We start from the raw sequence: 17,970 nt of genomic DNA, 5'->3' as shown, positions 1-17,970 counted from the left end.
TCTCAGCAATACCTGTGGCTTTTCCTGCGCAAACCGAACCATGTCCTCTGGGTTCACTTCCAGTGGATCATACCCTAGTTTGGCCTTTGTAACAGCCTGGCATTTAATTAAGAGACAAGCATAACTCAATATCATAATATAAATTCCTTAACTAAAGATATATATGACCGTAAAAGATGAAATAATCGCTAAGAGAAAGAAGTAGAATTAACCTTCAGACCATGGCTTCCCTGAGGAAGATAGCTATCACGTTTTACCCAAGCAAAACAATCCAAATGGCAAGCAAATTTAGCTCGGCATTCTCCTTGATTAAGATCACAACGGAATCCCAATTCCTGCAATCACCAGGAAGAAAAAAAAAGACATATGCTGAATTAGAGTTGACAACATTATGCTCGAACGGAAGATAATACGATTTAGATAGGAACTGACGAGTAAGATGCAGAGAAATAGGTGGTTTAAAAAAATAAAAAAATAGAAACAAGAAAGGGAAGTAATGGAGGTTTCTGAAATAGAACTGAGAAGTAAGGTTCGGGAGATGAGTGGCACCTTGCCAACTCTCAAAAGACTACAGTATTTAGACGCTAAACACATGTCACTGAATATTTGAAAGATAAATCTCTTCCACAGAAGGAAACGATAATATTCAAGTAAGCATCCTCATGTAAGATAATTCATATAGACAGTATAGGCAGCACTCAAGCGGCGTTGCTATACTACTTTATGCAGAGGCACACTCTCAAGGCCACAATAGAATGTCAAAAACTTTTTCATATAGAATCTCCAAGTATATTCTTTTAGTCATGCAGACAGATAAAATTTAAATAAATAACAACGAAGGAAAGCTTTGTGTACCTCATTCATTTTGATTGAATGATGAGATGCTCTTCGTTCTATAAATGGCCAGTCAAAAAAGTCTCCGTTGTATGTAACATAAATACCAGGTTTCAACTCTTGCATATGAGAAAACCATTTTTGGAGGAGTTCAACCTACAAGACAAAACCAAGAAAGTAACTCGCCTCTAAGCACATCGATGTTTCTGATATGATATTCAAATCCGGAGCTAATTTACAATACCTCGTCTTTAACATTAGTGACTTTGAAATAGCCTTCAAATTCTGGTTTGGGTGTATATTCCAGATCTTCTATGTCTTCCCCAACACACTGAATTAAGTGCAAAAATACAAAGTTTATAATCAAAGAAGATTAACGTGATACAAATATTCAAAGGAAAGGATACAGCTAAGAGATATCAACAAGAGATGACATATGCAATGAAAACCTGTTAACACATCAGAAATCATGTTTTATAATTATATTGCAAAATGTCACGCTAGTCCATAAACAGTCTTAAAGTCACATCATACAAAATAAATTAATCAAGTGTGATAATCTTATATGGACCATTTCTGATTTCTCGTGGATTCAGAGTACAATCTATTATTGAAGAAAACACTAAGCGTATACTCTTTTTTCCTCTACTGATTGCTCAACCTAATCTAAAAGATGGCAAAGCAGGACTATCTAGCAGCTTCTCTCCATTAATAATAAAAAACCACCCCCATCCATCATGTAAAATATCATCAATATGATATCAAATCTAATACAGACAAATGTCAGTTACCTCTCTGTTAGTAATTAGAAAACCTTGGCCATCAACCATGTAGGATATCATCATAATTTGATCATATTCAGCATCCGGAAACTTCAACGGAAGCTTTGTTGTCTCTATATCGAATGCACAAACACGGACTTCTGCGCGTTGAAGAAGATCTGACCTCTTCTCCAGTATGACATCGGTGCTGGAAATACTGACATTGTACCATTGCCCACTCCTTACATCTGGACACCAAGAAAACGTCATGATGTTGACAATCTGGGGAACTAAACAGACATTCTGGTTTTACTAAACTGGTTACCATTATCAATTGCAAATCGAACATGATAAGGGACATCGTACTCGCGGATGTCCACAATAGAGTCTAAGCAATCTTGAGGGTGTTGTTCTCTGCGTTTCAAGAACAAAAAAAAAATGATCAGGATATCTGAAGGTAATTTAGGAAATCAACAAAACTCTTCAGAGCATATTAAAAATTAAATAAAAAATTTCATTGTCTTACCGTTTTCCAGCCAATATGGATTCGTAAGCTTCAAGTGCATCAAATTTAGCCTGGTTTCGTTCGACGATATGCAACAGATCCCTCTTGACTTCCATCAATTGTTGCACAGTATCAAATGATACTTTCAAATATTTTTTTTGCAGGCCAGATAAATGATTTTTCTGTTCATATAAGAAATGAAGGAACTCAAAACGGTATGTCTCAAAAAAAAAAAAAAAAGTTAGAAAGGCACCCTACAAGTGACGACAAAAAAAAGTACTGAAACCTTCATATCCTGCATACTATTGCACTAAAGGGCAAGACTAGAAAACGCCTAGAGATTTCACCATATGGATGCAGGATCACCTCTTTCGACTTCTTACTACAAGTGCTCGGTTTTGAGGTTACAAGAAGAGAATAATAACTAGAAAAGTTACTGAAATGAGTCTCTATAGAGAGAACAACGGCATCAATCAACTTGTAGAAGACACTGGTCAACTAGATCACACAATCAAGATGAAAATTTACACTGGTAAAAATCAGAGTTAAAGAAATAAACAAGGTAAGCTCTACCGACTTACAAGATCAAGATCCTCTTTATCAACAATCTCAATGCCAGCAACCTGTCTTTCATATCGGCGTCTCAAGTAGGCTTCAACTTCCAATTCCAAACTGTCCTGTAAATCGGCAATGCAGTTTTATTGACATATAGGATGAAATTACATGAATGACTCAAGGAGCATTCAGATGATATACAGAGAGAGATTATCATACCTTAGTGGCTAAATAGAAGTAAGGGCGGAACTTGTACTTTGTCTTGAAAGAAAACCCGTCCTAAAAAAAAAAACAAATCCTCAACTTGGTTAACATTTAGAAAAATGCAACAAGAAAAATATAAAAGTTCATCAACTAATACAAAAGCTGACATCGTCAAAATATAGCAGCTCACCTGAGTAACAAAGTAAAGGTCCACGCAACTATAGACTTTCCCAGTATCTCGATCTTCCCAAGATGACTGTGAATAACCAATCAGTAGTAAATACTAGTACTTATAAATGAAACGCCAAAATTTGCATTGAGAGAACTAGCAGCCAAGCTGAATCATATGAGGGAAACCCTTATAATAGTTCTCGTAATTTCGTATCTCCTAGAATCCTAAATTCTCACAATTATGTGTGTTTACTGTATGGTTCAATCGCCAATGCTTCTAGTTAATTTAGAGATAAAAAATCACATTGAATCAAGTCCGAAAGTTTCTCAAATGCTCTCTCAATTAACAAAAGGTTGGGTCAAATATTAAAGTGCGATGATGGGAGAACTTACCGATGCGAATGTGAGTAGCCACCCAAGTCGCGTTTCACCTTCGGAGAAAAGCCCAAATCCGAGTTTAGATTCGAGTTCATCTTCTGCAGTGTTCACTACTCTCGGCTTCTTCGACCACCGCGAGTCCTTTCGATCCCGTCTCCGATTATCTCCGCTCATTGTTGGGCGATTGTAAAATTAAGCGGGACAGAGAGAGAGGGGCTCCTGTATAGGAGCTTTGATTGATTCCTGGAGAAGCTTCGAAGGTGAATTAGTTTTTTGAGAAGAAGAAATTTAGGGTCAAAAAAAACAAAAGGGCTTTTACTGGGAGTAGGGCTTCGTGGATGCTGGACATTGGACAAAGTGAGTGAAAGACTCTGGAGAGAGAGAGAGATTAGATTTTTTCTTTTTTCTTTTTTCGTTTTCCCGCGCTTTGGAAATTTCAACCAAATTACTAAAAAGCCCCTCCATTTTGTGGAATCCATGTACAAGCCCATCTAACATTGAATTTGGATCTGCTAGTCTAACATTGAATTTGGATCTGCTAGTCCAACATTGAATTTGGATCATGCTTTTTTATGCTTAAAAGCAAATGTAAAAGTAAATATCTGAATTTTGATGCGCTCTTCCACGTTGGATTTCTAACATAATTTTTGGATATGCGATATGTCATGATGACCATTAATTTGAATGGTTACAGTTACAAATTTATGCTGTTAAATGCATGCAAGACCTGAACTTAAAATGTTGTCAACGTCATTCTCTGAATTTCCACAAAAGTAGCTAATGTTGTTCAAGTCAAACCTAACCCTACTCGCCTGAGAGGTATGAAGTGAGAGACGGAGTCGAAATAAGTGAACTGGGCCTCCTAAACACTCAATTATGGGCCAAATATGCTTATGGTCATCTGGGTATATGTAAGCTCCGGATCGGGTCGGTTTGATTGATTTCGGTCAACTACTGGTATGGTTCACTCAACGGTGACTTGTCAGATGGGTTGTGGTAGGTAGAGAATTGGCCACACAAACGCCATTGCTTGACTACTGTACAGTACCCTCCACTTTGTTATTATTTTCCTTGAGCTTGAAGTTCCAATTCGTAGACGCCATTGCTTAGAAATTAAAATTGTATCGTCTCCTTCTACCAACAATTTAAAGAAGCTGATGTTAGGGGCTACTCAGTAGGCGCCTGCGACTGCACAAATGGCGCGATCTAGTCAGTGCCGGCTTAGATAGGGGACAAGGGATGCGACCGTCCCGGATTCATAGATTAAGGAGACAAATAATGTAAGATTAAAGGGCACAAAAAAATAAATAATGCAAGATAAAAGGGTACAAAAAAAAATGCAAGATAAATGGGCACAAAAAAAATAATGTAAGATAAAAGAGACAAAAACAAATTTTGTAACACAAAAATAATTTATTAAAATATGTTTTAACGATTTATTTTTAGTAGAGTGAAAATAAATTTTTATAATCTTGTTTATATATTATCAAAATGAAATCCAAAAAAATTGGTCTTTCATTCAAAAAAAAAAATTGTCCAGGGCCCCTAAAAACGTTGAGCCCGCACTGGATCTAATCGTTCTGAATGACAGAGCACTTGCGCTATTCTAACAAGCAAGGTTGTTTCTCAAGAGCAATCTGAATCTTTACCGGTTCCTCCAGTTTCCGGCGGAGTTAATCATGTGCCTGCTGTTAACGGCAATCACAGCGTCGCAAGAATGAATCTAGTTCCGATTGAGAAATCTGATAGCAATCCATTGGTCCTCCAGCAGCATCGTCAGAAGCCTCTCAGCAATGCTGAGTCAGCATGTCGGATCTCTCACCGGCTCCCAAACACGGATCTGATCCTACGTGTAGCGTATCAAGGCGTTCCCAGCGCTTACTCTGAAGCAGCCGTTAGTAAAGCTTATCCTAATTGCCAAACTGTACCTTGCGATCAATTTTAGGTAGCGGTGGAGCTTTGGATCTCAGATCGAGCTGTTTTACCGGTTGAGAACTCCCTCGGCGGTTCTATTCACCGTAATTACGATCTTCTCCTCCGTCATCGTCTTCACATCGTCGGCGAAGTTCAGCTCCCTGTTCACCAGTGTATTTTGGCTCTTCCCAGTGTTCGCAAGGAGTTTCTCACGCGCGGGATCTCACACCCTCAAGGACTCTCTCAGTGCGAGCGCACGCTTACGAAGCTGGGACTCAACGTCGCATGTGAAGCCGTCGACGACACCGCAGGAGCTGCTGAGTTTATAGCCGCTCACAACCTCTGCGACACTGCCGCAATCGCGAGCGCACGCGCGGCTGAGATTTACGGTTTGGAGATTTTAGAAGACGGGATCCAAGACGACGCGAGTAACGTAACACGCTTCGTGATGCTGGCGCGTGAGCCAATCATACCTATAACTGATCGGCCGTTCAAAACTAGCATCGTCTTCGCTCACGAGAAAGGCACTAGCGTGCTATACAAGGTACTCTCGGCTTTTGCCTTCAGAGACATCAACTTGACGAAGATCGAATCGAGGCCGAATCATAACCGTCCGATAAGGCTTGTCGATGATGCAAACGTAGGAACGGCGAAGCATTTCGAGTACATGTTCTACGTCGAGTTTGAGGCCTCCATGGCGGAGACGCGTGCTCAGAATGCGTTAGCCGAGGTTCAGGAGTTTACATCGTTCTTGCGTGTGTTGGGAAGTTATCCCATGGATATTACTCCTTGGTCACCATCATCATCATCATCATAACCATATACCATACAAGTGAAAATGTAAATTTGTACAAGAAAACGAAGTTTATATTTGTTGATCCGTATTGTAAATTATAAAGTTAACTTTTACATTTTCATACGGTAGCACTCGTATAAGTTCATTTGACTGATCTAACCATAAGAAAAAGGCTTGAATGGAAAAAAACTAAATTCCTGATACAACATTCAACATTGATTTGGAAGTCTTGATAAGATAGGATAATTTAGCTTTTGATACATATGTCGCATTTCTATAAAAACAAAAAAAATCGCTAGTTAAAAAATCATTGTAAACCAGACATCAGAAATTTTTCTTAGTATCCTTGCCATAATCCATAGTGTCACGAAACATTTGTCTTGGTGCATGACGTTGATGATGTATATATGATGAAGTGTGGGGTTAGGGGAAGGTGAGGAGTTGGTAAACGTAATAAGGGTTTGGGGATAATCCATCATTTTGTCGGTATGGTTATGACTTCGTCTTGTCCTTATGGATCAGCAGTTCGGAAATCATCGAATCCATAGATTTACAAAGTATGTTTATATATGATTTCCAAATATACTAGATTTTAATCTGCGGTAAACCGCAGACATATAATTTCTATTATAATTTATATTTTATGTTGTATATATTTGTTAAATATTGAATATTTTGTAAATAGAGGAATAACTAAATTTTCTAGTTGTTATTCGGCTAAATATTTATATTGTTTTTTAACCCACAATACACTTCATGACCATTTGTAGTCAACCGGTTAAATTAAGAAATAGATACAACATAAAATAGAAATTATATTTGTTTGTTATATTTAGTTTGTTTTGTTTAGTGTTTGAGATTCTATTTTGATTTTTAATTATTATAACAAAAAATAAAGGATCTAAATACATAATCAGTAATTATACGCTGTGATTAAGTCACATTTTTCCTAATGAATTAATTATTTTATACAATATTAGTTAAATCAACTTGATTTTATGTCACATATTCTAATATTAGTAGTGTTGATAAATAATTAAAAGAGGATTTAACCCATGTTAACATAAATTTAATAATATGTTCTCTTTATAACGCATCTACTATATAACCACATTATATAGTATTTTAGAATTTTTTAATTTTACATATTCGTGATAAATAAATTTTTTATTAAGTTTATAAATGTTAATTATAGTATTTAAATAATTGTCAATCGAAGTTTTTCTTACGTTAAGAATCAAAGCTCACAGATTTTGGAAAACAAAATGGGAATCAAATTGTTTTTTTTTTTTTTACCAAGGATTCAGATATAGAATATCTTCAAAACACAACATAATGTATAGTTAAATATATGATAGTTTCTATTTCCATATTGATTGCTGTTATTTTTTTAATTGAAATAAAATGTAAAATATTTAGGAAATAAAATCTGGAGTAATGTTAGTTTTGGAAATTTTTTAGGGGTTAATGTTGTAAATAATTTTTTAAATAAATAAAACTAAAAGGACATAACACAAAATGTACTTCAAAAATGTTAATATAGATATTGTTGGATATATCAAATATATATATATATATATATTTTTTTGATCAAATAGATATATCAAATACTCGATTCTTTATTTGAATTGGAGAAAAATGTTCATGAGACTGGTTTGCCCGAGAGAGGTTATGGGGGAAGACTTATTCTGCACCTATTGCGCGTGGGTTCGAATCCCTCTTCCAAAATTTTATTTCCAATTAGTTTTCAAAAACATTAAAGAAATGCGTCTGCCGGGAGTCGAACCCGGGTCTATTGCTTGGAAGGCAATTATCCTAACCGTTGGACTACAGACGCTTTCGCCTTAATTTAATATATAATTCAATTAAACCTTTAGAATATGGATATATTATGTATATAGATAAATTAACCTCATCGATGCGCTTAATTTTTAATTTTATTGATCATAAACTTATTATGACTTACCAAAAATGTTGGATGTCAAATTATCTCAACGTAGCTTGTTTTGTCTTTGAATATCCCCTTAACCTTTATTGTAATAATACACTAATAGTCTAATAGTGGTTTTAAAATGATATGACAGAGACTGTTTTTTTTGGACATTATTATATGAAAATGATATGAGAGAAACTGTTTGTTGGCCTTATAAATTGAGTAAAGCATATAACCAAAGTGGAGAGAGGGAGAAGCTAATTAAGAGGGAGATAAAGAGATGGGTGGAGAAGAAGAGGGATCAGGAGATAGAGAAAAAAGAGGGGAAGAAGTTGATGCCGGTTCTCTATTCGTCCTTAAATCCAAAGGTACGTATCCATATGTTATGCAAATTAATCTATAATAGATCCACGTTATATAGATCATATCATATAACAACAAGTCAACAACGCAAGAAAATATTCGTGAATGTTATTTGATGATGGAAACTAGGGACATGGTGGCACTGCGGATTCCACTTGACGACATCGATAGTGGCGCCGCCGCTACTAAGTCTTCCGTACGCTTTCAAGTTCTTAGGATGGATCGCGGGGATATCATGTCTGGTGGGAGGAGCCGCCATCACTTTCTACTCCTACACACTTCTTTCGCTAACCCTCCAACACCATGCTTCCCACGGCCATCGTTACCTCCGCTTCCGTGACATGGCCCACCACATCCTCGGTAATTCTCTTTTTGACCTCTCCGTTGATAATCATGTTTATCTTTCTACATTTGATCTGTAATTATAGACTTGCGTGTCTATAAGGAAAACCAGAAAAAAAAATCATTCATATTTTATACTGCTTTATGATATGGGATGATTCGTACCATATTATCGGGAGTCGGAACTAAAAGTTGACCATTCCACTCATAGCAATGATTATTTCTCTTTCTCGTCCACGTGCTCATATCAAGTCTTTTGGTTCAACTTGTCTATGACTTTATTACGTTTGTTTGCTATCTGTCTTTTTTTCTTTTGTCTTGTTAATTTCACTAATGCTGAGGTTGCAATTTCTTTCGAATAAAATTTCAGCTTAAAAATATTGTGTTTCGATGAAAAAGGCAATCCTATGTAAGGTTGAATAGATCCGACCTGCTTTAGAAAGTAAGATTTTCTTGAAAAGTTCAGAATCTAAAGTGGATCCACATATACACGAAATTTAGTCTCATGCATCGATTTGGTCAGTTTTCAGTAGTGTGTACACCAATAATTTGAGGGATTTATCATTTATATAATTTTAATCATGCATGCAGCTATGTAAGATTATAATCTACCTCCTGACTTAAATTTTGCTTAGTTTAGATCAGTTTAGTTTCATCTTAATTAAAAAACTCCTGGGGTGTGTTTGAATAAAGGTCCGAAATGGGGGAGGTACTACGTGGGACCGATACAAATGGCGGTGTGCTATGGTGTGGTTATTGCCAATGCGCTTCTTGGAGGCCAATGCCTTAAGGCAATGTATTTGGTAATGCAGCCGAATGGGGAAATGAAACTCTTTGAGTTTGTAATTATCTTCGGAGCTTTGCTTTTGGTTTTGGCACAAATCCCATCCTTTCACTCTCTACGACACATTAACTTCTTCTCTCTCCTCCTATGCCTTCTCTATAGTGCTTCCGCCTCTGCTGCCTCCATCTACATTGGTACTCTTCTTTACTAAACCTATCTTACTAGCTCTTAAATCTTTTAAAGCTAATTTAGTAAGATGAATAATCCAATATTTCTTTTTAATATCAGGAAAAACATCAGATGCACAGAAGGATTATACAATAGTTGGTGACCAAGAAACTAAAGTGTTTGGAATCTTTAATGCCATAGCCATTATCGCCACTACATATGGCAATGGCATTATACCCGAAATTCAGGTTTCATTTTCATTTTCTTGGTTTATTTCTAAAGTAGAACACCACCACTTTGGTTTTTCGAAAACATATAGAGTAGTATTTGATATATGAATTCTTGTATTCTTTGCAATACAGGCAACAATAGCAGCGCCAGTGAAAGAAAAAATGTTGAAAGGATTGTGTATGTGTTACATTATAGTGATAATGACATTCTTCACTGTAGCCATAACAGGCTATTGGGCGTTTGGTAATAAAGCCAATGGACTTATCTTCACTAATTTCTTAAATCCCGGGACAAACCATTACTTGGTTCCTACTTGGTTTATTTTTCTCATCAATCTCTTCACCGTTCTTCAACTTTCGGCTGTTGCTGTGGTAAATATGTGCTACACAACAATATAACTGAAGTCTACATAATCATTCTGCATATATTTGTTTGTCACATGTAAAGTTACTAATTTTGAGTTATATTTATATATATGCAGGTATACCTACAGCCTATAAATGATATATTAGAAAGTGTAGTCAGTGATCCAACAAAGAAAGAATTCTCTATCCGCAATGTCATCCCTCGACTAGTTGCGCGTTCCCTCTTCGTCGCGGTGGCTACAATCGTGGCGGCAATGCTTCCGTTTTTTGGAGATGTGAACTCCTTGTTAGGTGCTTTCGGTTTTATACCTCTGGACTTTGTTCTACCTGTAGTGTTCTTCAACTTCACGTTCAAGCCATCTAAAAAGAGTTTCATATTCTGGATCAACACTTTGATCGCCGTGGTTTTTTCTATTCTAGGGGTGATTGCTATGGTCGCGGCGGTTAGACAGATTATTATGGATGCCAGTACGTATAAGTTGTTTGCGGATGTATAATAAAACATGCAAACTTGCAAAGTGAGATTGTTATTGATATTACTAAAGTTTAAAATCTCATTATACATATTCGTGTAATTTTGAAATGAAATTTGTTCCGAGAAAACAAATATATGGAATTGATAAATCACACAATAATCAATTCGGATGTGGAATATATGAACATTTGAATCTTGGATTTACAAAGATTTATTAATACATCTCCTAGATAATACGAACGAAAGCCGCCTACCAAAAAAAAATAAAATACGAACGAAAGCCAAAGTTGGGAGTACGGCTAAACCGGGATGAAATCACGGTTCGATCGGCTTATCCAACAAATCATTTGGTTTAAGATTTCAGGCTGGTTTTCAATTTCAAGCGTGTTGGGTTCGGTTTGCCTGAAACAAGCAAGACTATTTTTTTTCACAACCCAGTTTTCTTGTAGCTGCTTTAACAACGAACCAAATAGGGTTTAAGCCCTTGTAAAAGAAATGGCGACGACTTTGAATCGATTTCTGAAGCATAGATCAATCTCTGCTCTCTCGTATCGAAATCAGAATCAAGGACTCTTCATCTCCACTCGCTATGACTCTCTCCCTTCGCAAATGCCAGCTCTTCGATCAACCACCCGCTCTTTCCTCGATTTTTACAAGGTACCATTCATTACTCAGGAAGTTTTCAATTTCGCTTTATCGGAAGTAACGTTTCCTGACTATTATCTATGGATGCTGTGTTTTTTTTTTGGATTTGCGCAGTTTGGGAACAAGAAAGCAATTGAGGATGAACGTGCTAGACTGTAAGTTTCCCTTTATTTAGATTCGATTCGATTCTTTTTTTTTTAGGGGGTTTTCACCATTGAAGTCTAGCACTGATTTGGCTCCCATATATATTGTCGCAATGAGAAGTTAATTTGTGGAGTATGATGTGGTTTAGGGCAGTAATGATGAGATGAATCGAGGATACTTTGCTGATATGAAAGAATTCAAGGATCATGGCGGTAAGGTATAAATAATGATGCTACTTCTTTCAATCTGTTCTCTTATATTGGTACTTTTATAGGACTTAGGAGTCACAATCAAAGATCCCAGATTCTGTGTTTAGTTTGTTTGAATGCTTGATTTAGATACTGTAGCTACCTTTATAGGCTTTATGAAGTTCTTCAACTGTCAACTGGTGTTTTTTTTTTTTTGCAGATAGCAGCGGCAGATAAGACTCTAATCCCTGCTGTTTCAGCCATGAAATTTCCGGCATTGGCAGTGACTTTCTCTAATGGAGAAAGCCTGACGTTACCTGTTACTCCCAACAGCAATGAGGTTAACACTGAGGATTCGGCTGTTCCAAAAGTTTCATTGGTGTGCCTGTCTTTCAGAGCAAGCTCTCAGGTACAGAAAATTCCACCTTGTTTTTGTTAAATACTCCAAAGGAACCAAAAACAAATGTTTGGTTAACATTTTTTGAAGAACGCTGTAGCATTGACTGATGCGTTGCTTGTTAAGAGTAGTAAGCGATGGTCGCATGATACAGTATTCTTAAGTGGTGAAGCACTTGTTGATAAGTATGATCTTACATACCCAGCTTGTCTTATGTTGCTACTGGGTTGTCGTTGCTTTATCTGACAGGAAATGATCAGCTCGTGGAGCAAACCATTTCTTGAATCGTTTGGCAACAGGGAAGATCTTCAGTTGTTTGAGGTACTGATCCTGAATCGTTTTGTCACAAGTAGATCAGATTTTAAAAGCTGCACAAGTGCTTTTTTTTGGCTGCTATTTTTTTTTTCTCTCATTCTTCAGGAAAACTTGTTCCCTTGTATTATGGGTATCATTTATAGACAAATGGCTCCTGGGCTTTCCCCCCATAAAAAAACTACTTCTCCGGGTCTTGCAAAAACCTAACAACAGCGAGAAAAATGTCCTCAAGAGGCAGGCTGTTTACGCATTTGGGGACCATTATCACTTCCGTAAACATATTAAAGTTTTGAACCTTCTCACTGGGTACAGAAAATTTCCCTCCACCTCATCAAGTTAAGAATGCATAGGATTTCCATAACCTTTCTGATATCTCTGTTGCACACACTTGTTTATGTCTCAGGTATATTTTCCTACTTGACAAATCCGGGAGAATAAGATGGCAAGGTTTTGGAACAGCGACTCCAGAGGAAGTGTCTCAACTTCTCTCTTGCACCTCACTTCTCTTGAAAGATCAATGAGAGGTAACCAAACTGCTCTCTCTCTCTTAAACCATTTAAATCATAAGACTACCAATTCCCTTTTACGCCTACAATTATCAAAAATTCTACAGCATGAGCAGGAAAATGTTTAGTGTATAAATTATTACAGCTTTACCTGGTATGTTTCATAGTGGAGAGTTACCAAAGTTTATTTGAAGCACCTTCCTCATATAGTTTAGCGTATGCAAATATAACATCTGAGGGTCTTCTTTGTTTCTATCACATGTCTAGATTGCTGCTTAAACCGAAGACCATCTCAAAAGACTAGTGCCGCACCCTTTACTCGTATGAAGGATGTCGAAGAATTAACTCTCCGAAGGGCACACAGAAGACAATAAAGTATCTCCTATCTTTCGTTTTTCTTTTCAGTTTGAATCGATTGGTGTTATCGGCACTTTCGAATCAATGGAGGTCATACTCACTCTTCACTTGTTTCCATTGTTTTTTATACTTGCATATTGTACTCATATGAGAATTGAATGACCTAAATTTTGTTCCTTATACAATTGGAGTTAATTGGAAACAAAACAAAACCAAACATCTAGTTCTTCGTAGATAAAGTTCATTTAATTTGGTTAGAAACAAAGCCGTTGTCGTAGACTTCGGAGTAAGGTGGTGAAGTCAATGGTTTGTCAACGGAAAATAAAAGTTACTACATCCGTACTTAAATGCGTCATTTAGGTTGAGCACTGACACATTAATACATCAGTCAATCTTGTAACTGTTGTAATAATACTCTGGAATTTTTTATCCAATAACCAGTTTTGAAAATTGAACTTGAGAAATCATAATAACCAAAAATACCAAATTTTTAAAACACGCCAAAAAAAATAATAATAACTGAAACATAAAAGGATAATTTATGGAAAGCTTCATTCCATATTTAATTAAATTTTAATCACCAAAATGTGAAAAACTTTAGAACTGTCATCAGAATATATCAGAACGTTTCAATTGGCGGCTTTCTCTTTCTCTATCTCCCCAGGAAGAGAAAGTTTCGAACTCGAGAAATGGCGGTGGATGCTCCTGCTGGAGTAATCGTCATCGCTGCCGTGTTTTTACAAGCTGCCGCAACCATGGTAGTATGCGGCTCCGACGCGGTTCTGAAGCTGGAGAGATTGATACCGCCGAACCACGAACTTGGTCTGACTGAGCTCAGGGCTTTTGATTCAGCTCGCCATGGAAGGTTATTGCAGTCTCCCGTCGGCGGAGTTGTTAATTTTCCGGTTGATGGAGCCTCCGATCCGTTTCTCGTTGGGTACTACTATTGTTACACACTTTTTCGATTTCAATTTTCGATTTTTTTTTTTTTTTGGTTTCCAAAGATAAAAATCACTTTTTTTCTCGAACCGTAGTAGAGTCACCGGACTTGGATTTGAATCGACCGAACTAATTTATTTCCGGGTAGGCTGGAGTAATGAGATTCGATTCTGTTTCAAGACTATACGCATTCTTCGTCAAGCCTGGTTTAATCACATATGAACTTTGCTTTTTTGGCTTGTGAAGACAGAGCGTTTCTAAAATCTAATTTAGCAACATTCTAAGAATATGTGTTCAATTTGGAATAGAAATAACTTTGACTCTGTCTTTTTTGACTCTTGTCCATTCCTATTGTAGAATCTTTTTGTCATATTTCCCTTTCATGACAGGCTTTACTATACAAAGGTTAAACTTGGGACACCCCCGAGAGAATTTAATGTTCAAATCGACACTGGAAGTGATGTTTTATGGGTTAGCTGCACTTCCTGCAACGGCTGCCCCAAGACCAGTGAACTACAAGTATCAAATCTTACTAAGTTTCCTTTATAGCATTCTAACCCATGCCCTTTGTCTCTTTCTGATTATTTGTTTTGCCTCTCTTTTGTGGTTTTTCCAGATTCAGCTAAGTTTCTTCGATCCTGGAATTTCATCCTCGGCTTCGTTAGTTTCATGTTCAGACAGGAGATGTTACTCAAATTTCCAGACAGAGTCGGGCTGTGCTCCCAACAATCTTTGTTCCTATTCGTTCAAGTATGGTGATGGAAGTGGCACTTCTGGTTACTACATATCAGATTTCATGTCCTTTGATACTGTTATCACCAGTACATTGGCTATCAATTCCTCGGCTCCCTTTGTCTTCGGGTAAACTAGCAGCAAAAGAGCTGTGTGCTTTTCTAAAATCTCCTTTCAATAATGTTGATTTCCTTAGAGAATATGGTGCATTGCCTTCTCTTCAAACTTTAGTGATGACTGCATGTATCATGTATGATTACCACACTTGGTCTTTAATATGATCTAACTTCCAAATCATCTTTTCTGTACTTGTTCCACTTTCAAAGTATGTGATGCTTGTCTTCAATATTGGCTAACAGGTGTAGCAATTTACAAACTGGAGATTTACAGAGGCCGAGGAGAGCAGTAGATGGCATCTTTGGGTTAGGACAAGGGAGCTTATCTGTAATTTCACAGCTTGCTGTGCAAGGACTTGCACCACGAGTATTCTCTCACTGTCTCAAGGGAGATAAAAGCGGTGGAGGTATAATGGTTTTAGGTCAAATTAAGAGGCCAGATACTGTCTATACCCCCCTTGTTCCATCACAGTGAGTTCTTTATCTTTCTGTTATACACTTCAACTTGTATCATCTTACGTAAATAAAAGCACCTTATAAACCTTGTGGGTACTTAAAATCACGATGAATCAGAGAAATAGACATTTTGCATCTGCCCCTATGGAAAGAAAATGTAGCTTGTTTATCTTGGGATAGGAAAACTAAAATATATAAACCCACGTCTTGATTCAGATAATATATACTGCAAACAAATTTCAGGCCACATTATAATGTGAACCTGCAGAGCATTGCTGTGAACGGTCAGGTCTTACCGATTGATCCATCTGTATTCACAACAGCCACTGGTGATGGGACGATAATTGATACAGGGACGACTCTTGCTTATCTTCCGGACGAAGCTTATAGTCCATTTATCCAAGCTGTGAGTGTTTTTTCTTCATCAGTTAGGTTTTCCAATCATCAAACCGTTATTTGCCATATTCTGTCTAGTTTTTGCCATTGTTGAAGTATCTGTCCTCAAGTGTTATATTTCAAAAGATGAGATTACATCCCAATTTCGACGATATACGTTATTGTACCTTACAAGAAAGAAGATTTATAAACCGTTCAACCTGCAGATTGCAAATGCTGTTTCGCAATACGGGCGTCCCATTACCTATGAGAGTTACCAGTGCTTTGATATCACAGCTGGGTAAAGTTCCTCTCATGTGTATGTATGTATATATAAAAAGCTGTTATCTCTCATGCTTAAGAGCTAAAAAGATTTGAATCTGTTATACAGTGACGTTGATGTCTTTCCCGAAGTTAGTTTGAGCTTTGCTGGTGGTGCATCAATGGTCTTAAGACCGCGTGGGTATCTTCAAATATTTTCTAGTGTAAGCATATTCATGCACTTACGCTACTTCATATGTTGACTTCTAGTGTGCCAATGATAAGCTTTGAAAATTTTTAGCTGTTCAACTCTTAGTAGAGGTCTACTGTATAGACCCTAAGACTAAATCTAGTAAATTAGAGCTGTTAGGAGTTTCTGAGAGAGAGGTTAGTGAGGGCTGGGTTTATACGGATGTTTACAATGATAAGATCAAGCACTTGCTAAACATTAGTGCCAAGAAAAACTTGATCTATAGATAGTTCTCTTGTATTTAGTCTCAACCCTTGACTTTACATTATCTATTAGAGCCAAGAAAAACTTGATGTGTTTTGTTTTGCTATCATCAGTCAGGAAGTTCAATATGGTGCATTGGTTTCCAGAGAATGGCGCATCGCCGTATAACAATTCTTGGCGGTAACGACTCGAGTTATTATTTGTATCAAGTGAAATTGAAACAGTGCAACTATTTTCTCAATGGTGGATTTGTTTTGCAGATTTGGTTCTGAAGGACAAAGTGGTGGTCTACGATCTAGTTCACCAAAGGATTGGATGGTCAGAATACGACTGTGAGTGTATTTTCTAATATTACGGCAAAGCAATCAACGTATATTGGAATACGATGCAGATTGCAGATAATGAAAATTGCATAACAGGTTCTCTGGAGGTGAACGTTTCAGCGTCAAGAGGGGGACGAAGCAAAGACGTTATAAACACTGGACAGTGGAGAGAGAACGGTTCGGAGAGTTTAAAAAGAAGAAGTTATCACCTGTTACAAGTAGTAGTAACATTACTTGTCCATCTTTTTGCCCGCTTCTTGTAGCTTCTACTAGCATTCACATCAATCCACTGTGGTTTGACTTTCGTAATCTTATTTATTACTGTAACTTTATCACAGATGTATGTATGTATCACTAATTAATTCTTACTTACTACCACACGGTCCACACCACCTTACTTACCATCACCACACCACCACACCACTTCTCTCTTGTTTCCCTTTGATTTTTTGACTTTTTGCTTTTGGCCACCGACGGATAAGCACCAATTAAACAAGACGACGTATATGAAAACAGTTATAGCTATACACTTGCCCGGGGTACAATTTTACGTGTCGGTGTAAAGCAACAAACACATACTCTCAAAAAGGATGTAACCAAAGTTCACATTGACAAGTCAATAATTTTAGCTATAGTTTTAAAATATGATAGTCACGTGAACTGATAATAATTGAGAGTGGAAGAAAGAATATGACACATAACGAAAACATTAATTTCACGTGGGGGGGGCGAGTATAGGTATAATGTACAGTCGGTGAGAGTAGGGGAAGGTATTATATAGTACTGCCTCCCTTTGATCACTCAGTCACTTAGTCCCCCACATGCCCCCTTTAAATATCATCGATCTCTCGTTTCTTACTTTTTTTCTCCCATCCCCACAAATCTCTCTTCCACCCATTGTTATCTCTGTAGCGTGAGCGAGAGAGAGAGAGAGAGAGAGAGAGAGATAGAGAGATCACGCGTTTTTTTTTTTTTTTTTTTCC

General features: G+C 37.1%; 3 protein-coding genes, 1 non-coding gene and 2 pseudogenes across 6 annotated transcripts in view; 4 read left to right on the top strand and 2 right to left on the bottom strand.

Annotated features, from left to right (window-relative positions):
* The window catches only part of LOC104778622 (DNA polymerase epsilon catalytic subunit A-like), a 19,253-nt gene extending 15,507 nt beyond the window's left edge, over positions 1 to 3,746 (bottom strand). The window contains exons 1-11 of the mRNA XM_019239542.1: positions 3,424 to 3,746; positions 3,050 to 3,115; positions 2,875 to 2,934; positions 2,682 to 2,777; positions 2,122 to 2,282; positions 1,921 to 2,009; positions 1,626 to 1,843; positions 1,079 to 1,165; positions 856 to 990; positions 213 to 335; positions 13 to 96 (exon numbers count right to left, since the gene is read on the bottom strand). Of these exons, the coding sequence (XP_019095087.1) occupies positions 13 to 96; positions 213 to 335; positions 856 to 990; positions 1,079 to 1,165; positions 1,626 to 1,843; positions 1,921 to 2,009; positions 2,122 to 2,282; positions 2,682 to 2,777; positions 2,875 to 2,934; positions 3,050 to 3,115; positions 3,424 to 3,582 (1,278 nt within the window). The 5' untranslated portion in view covers positions 3,583 to 3,746. The remainder of the gene's footprint in view (positions 1 to 12; positions 97 to 212; positions 336 to 855; positions 991 to 1,078; positions 1,166 to 1,625; positions 1,844 to 1,920; positions 2,010 to 2,121; positions 2,283 to 2,681; positions 2,778 to 2,874; positions 2,935 to 3,049; positions 3,116 to 3,423) is intronic.
* On the top strand, positions 4,605 to 6,235 carry LOC104766435 (annotated as a pseudogene).
* TRNAG-UCC lies at positions 7,884 to 7,955 on the bottom strand. The gene has a single exon. It is a non-coding gene; the product is annotated as a tRNA-Gly (tRNA).
* Positions 8,259 to 10,870, top strand: LOC104766425 (GABA transporter 1). Its single transcript, XM_010490320.2, has 6 exons — positions 8,259 to 8,419; positions 8,544 to 8,774; positions 9,450 to 9,734; positions 9,829 to 9,956; positions 10,071 to 10,310; positions 10,421 to 10,870. The coding sequence occupies exons 1-6, from the start codon at positions 8,332 to 8,334 to the stop codon at positions 10,799 to 10,801; spliced, it is 1,353 nt and encodes a 450-aa protein (XP_010488622.1). The 5' UTR covers positions 8,259 to 8,331; the 3' UTR covers positions 10,802 to 10,870.
* Positions 11,208 to 13,575, top strand: LOC104766407 (mitochondrial ATPase complex subunit ATP10-like). 3 transcript variants are annotated; one of them, XM_010490300.2, is made up of 8 exons: positions 11,208 to 11,436; positions 11,539 to 11,579; positions 11,722 to 11,785; positions 11,977 to 12,165; positions 12,403 to 12,474; positions 12,701 to 12,774; positions 12,872 to 12,992; positions 13,242 to 13,575. In XM_010490300.2, the coding sequence occupies exons 1-7, from the start codon at positions 11,275 to 11,277 to the stop codon at positions 12,987 to 12,989; spliced, it is 720 nt and encodes a 239-aa protein (XP_010488602.1). In that variant the 5' UTR covers positions 11,208 to 11,274; the 3' UTR covers positions 12,990 to 12,992; positions 13,242 to 13,575. The 3 variants fall into 3 exon arrangements, with proteins under 3 accessions (XP_010488602.1, XP_010488594.1, XP_010488612.1); XM_010490292.2 differs by having other exon boundaries at positions 12,599 to 12,774; XM_010490310.1 differs by having other exon boundaries at positions 11,385 to 11,436; positions 11,717 to 11,785; positions 12,599 to 12,774.
* Positions 13,919 to 17,365, top strand: LOC104766399 (annotated as a pseudogene).

This window comes from Camelina sativa, chromosome 3 (assembly GCF_000633955.1).
Source record: "Camelina sativa cultivar DH55 chromosome 3, Cs, whole genome shotgun sequence".
NCBI classification, from domain to species: Eukaryota; Viridiplantae; Streptophyta; class Magnoliopsida; order Brassicales; family Brassicaceae; genus Camelina; species Camelina sativa.
The sequence above is the reverse complement of the archived record's forward strand: the minus strand, read 5'-3'. Positions and strand labels throughout refer to the sequence as shown.

Excerpts from the sequence above, each read along its gene's own strand:
- LOC104766407 (XM_010490292.2), top strand. The coding sequence starts at position 11,275 with ATGGCGACGACTTTGAATCGATTTCTGAAGCATAGATCAATCTCTGCT. Across the intron at positions 11,580-11,721 it reads GAGGATGAACGTGCTAGACT|TAATGATGAGATGAATCGAG; the intron begins GTAAGTTTCCCT and ends GGTTTAGGGCAG. Across the intron at positions 12,166-12,402 it reads CTTTCAGAGCAAGCTCTCAG|GAAATGATCAGCTCGTGGAG; the intron begins GTACAGAAAATT and ends TTTATCTGACAG.
- LOC104766425 (XM_010490320.2), top strand. The coding sequence starts at position 8,332 with ATGGGTGGAGAAGAAGAGGGATCAGGAGATAGAGAAAAAAGAGGGGAA. Across the intron at positions 8,420-8,543 it reads ATTCGTCCTTAAATCCAAAG|GGACATGGTGGCACTGCGGA; the intron begins GTACGTATCCAT and ends GATGGAAACTAG. Across the intron at positions 8,775-9,449 it reads CATGGCCCACCACATCCTCG|GTCCGAAATGGGGGAGGTAC; the intron begins GTAATTCTCTTT and ends GTTTGAATAAAG.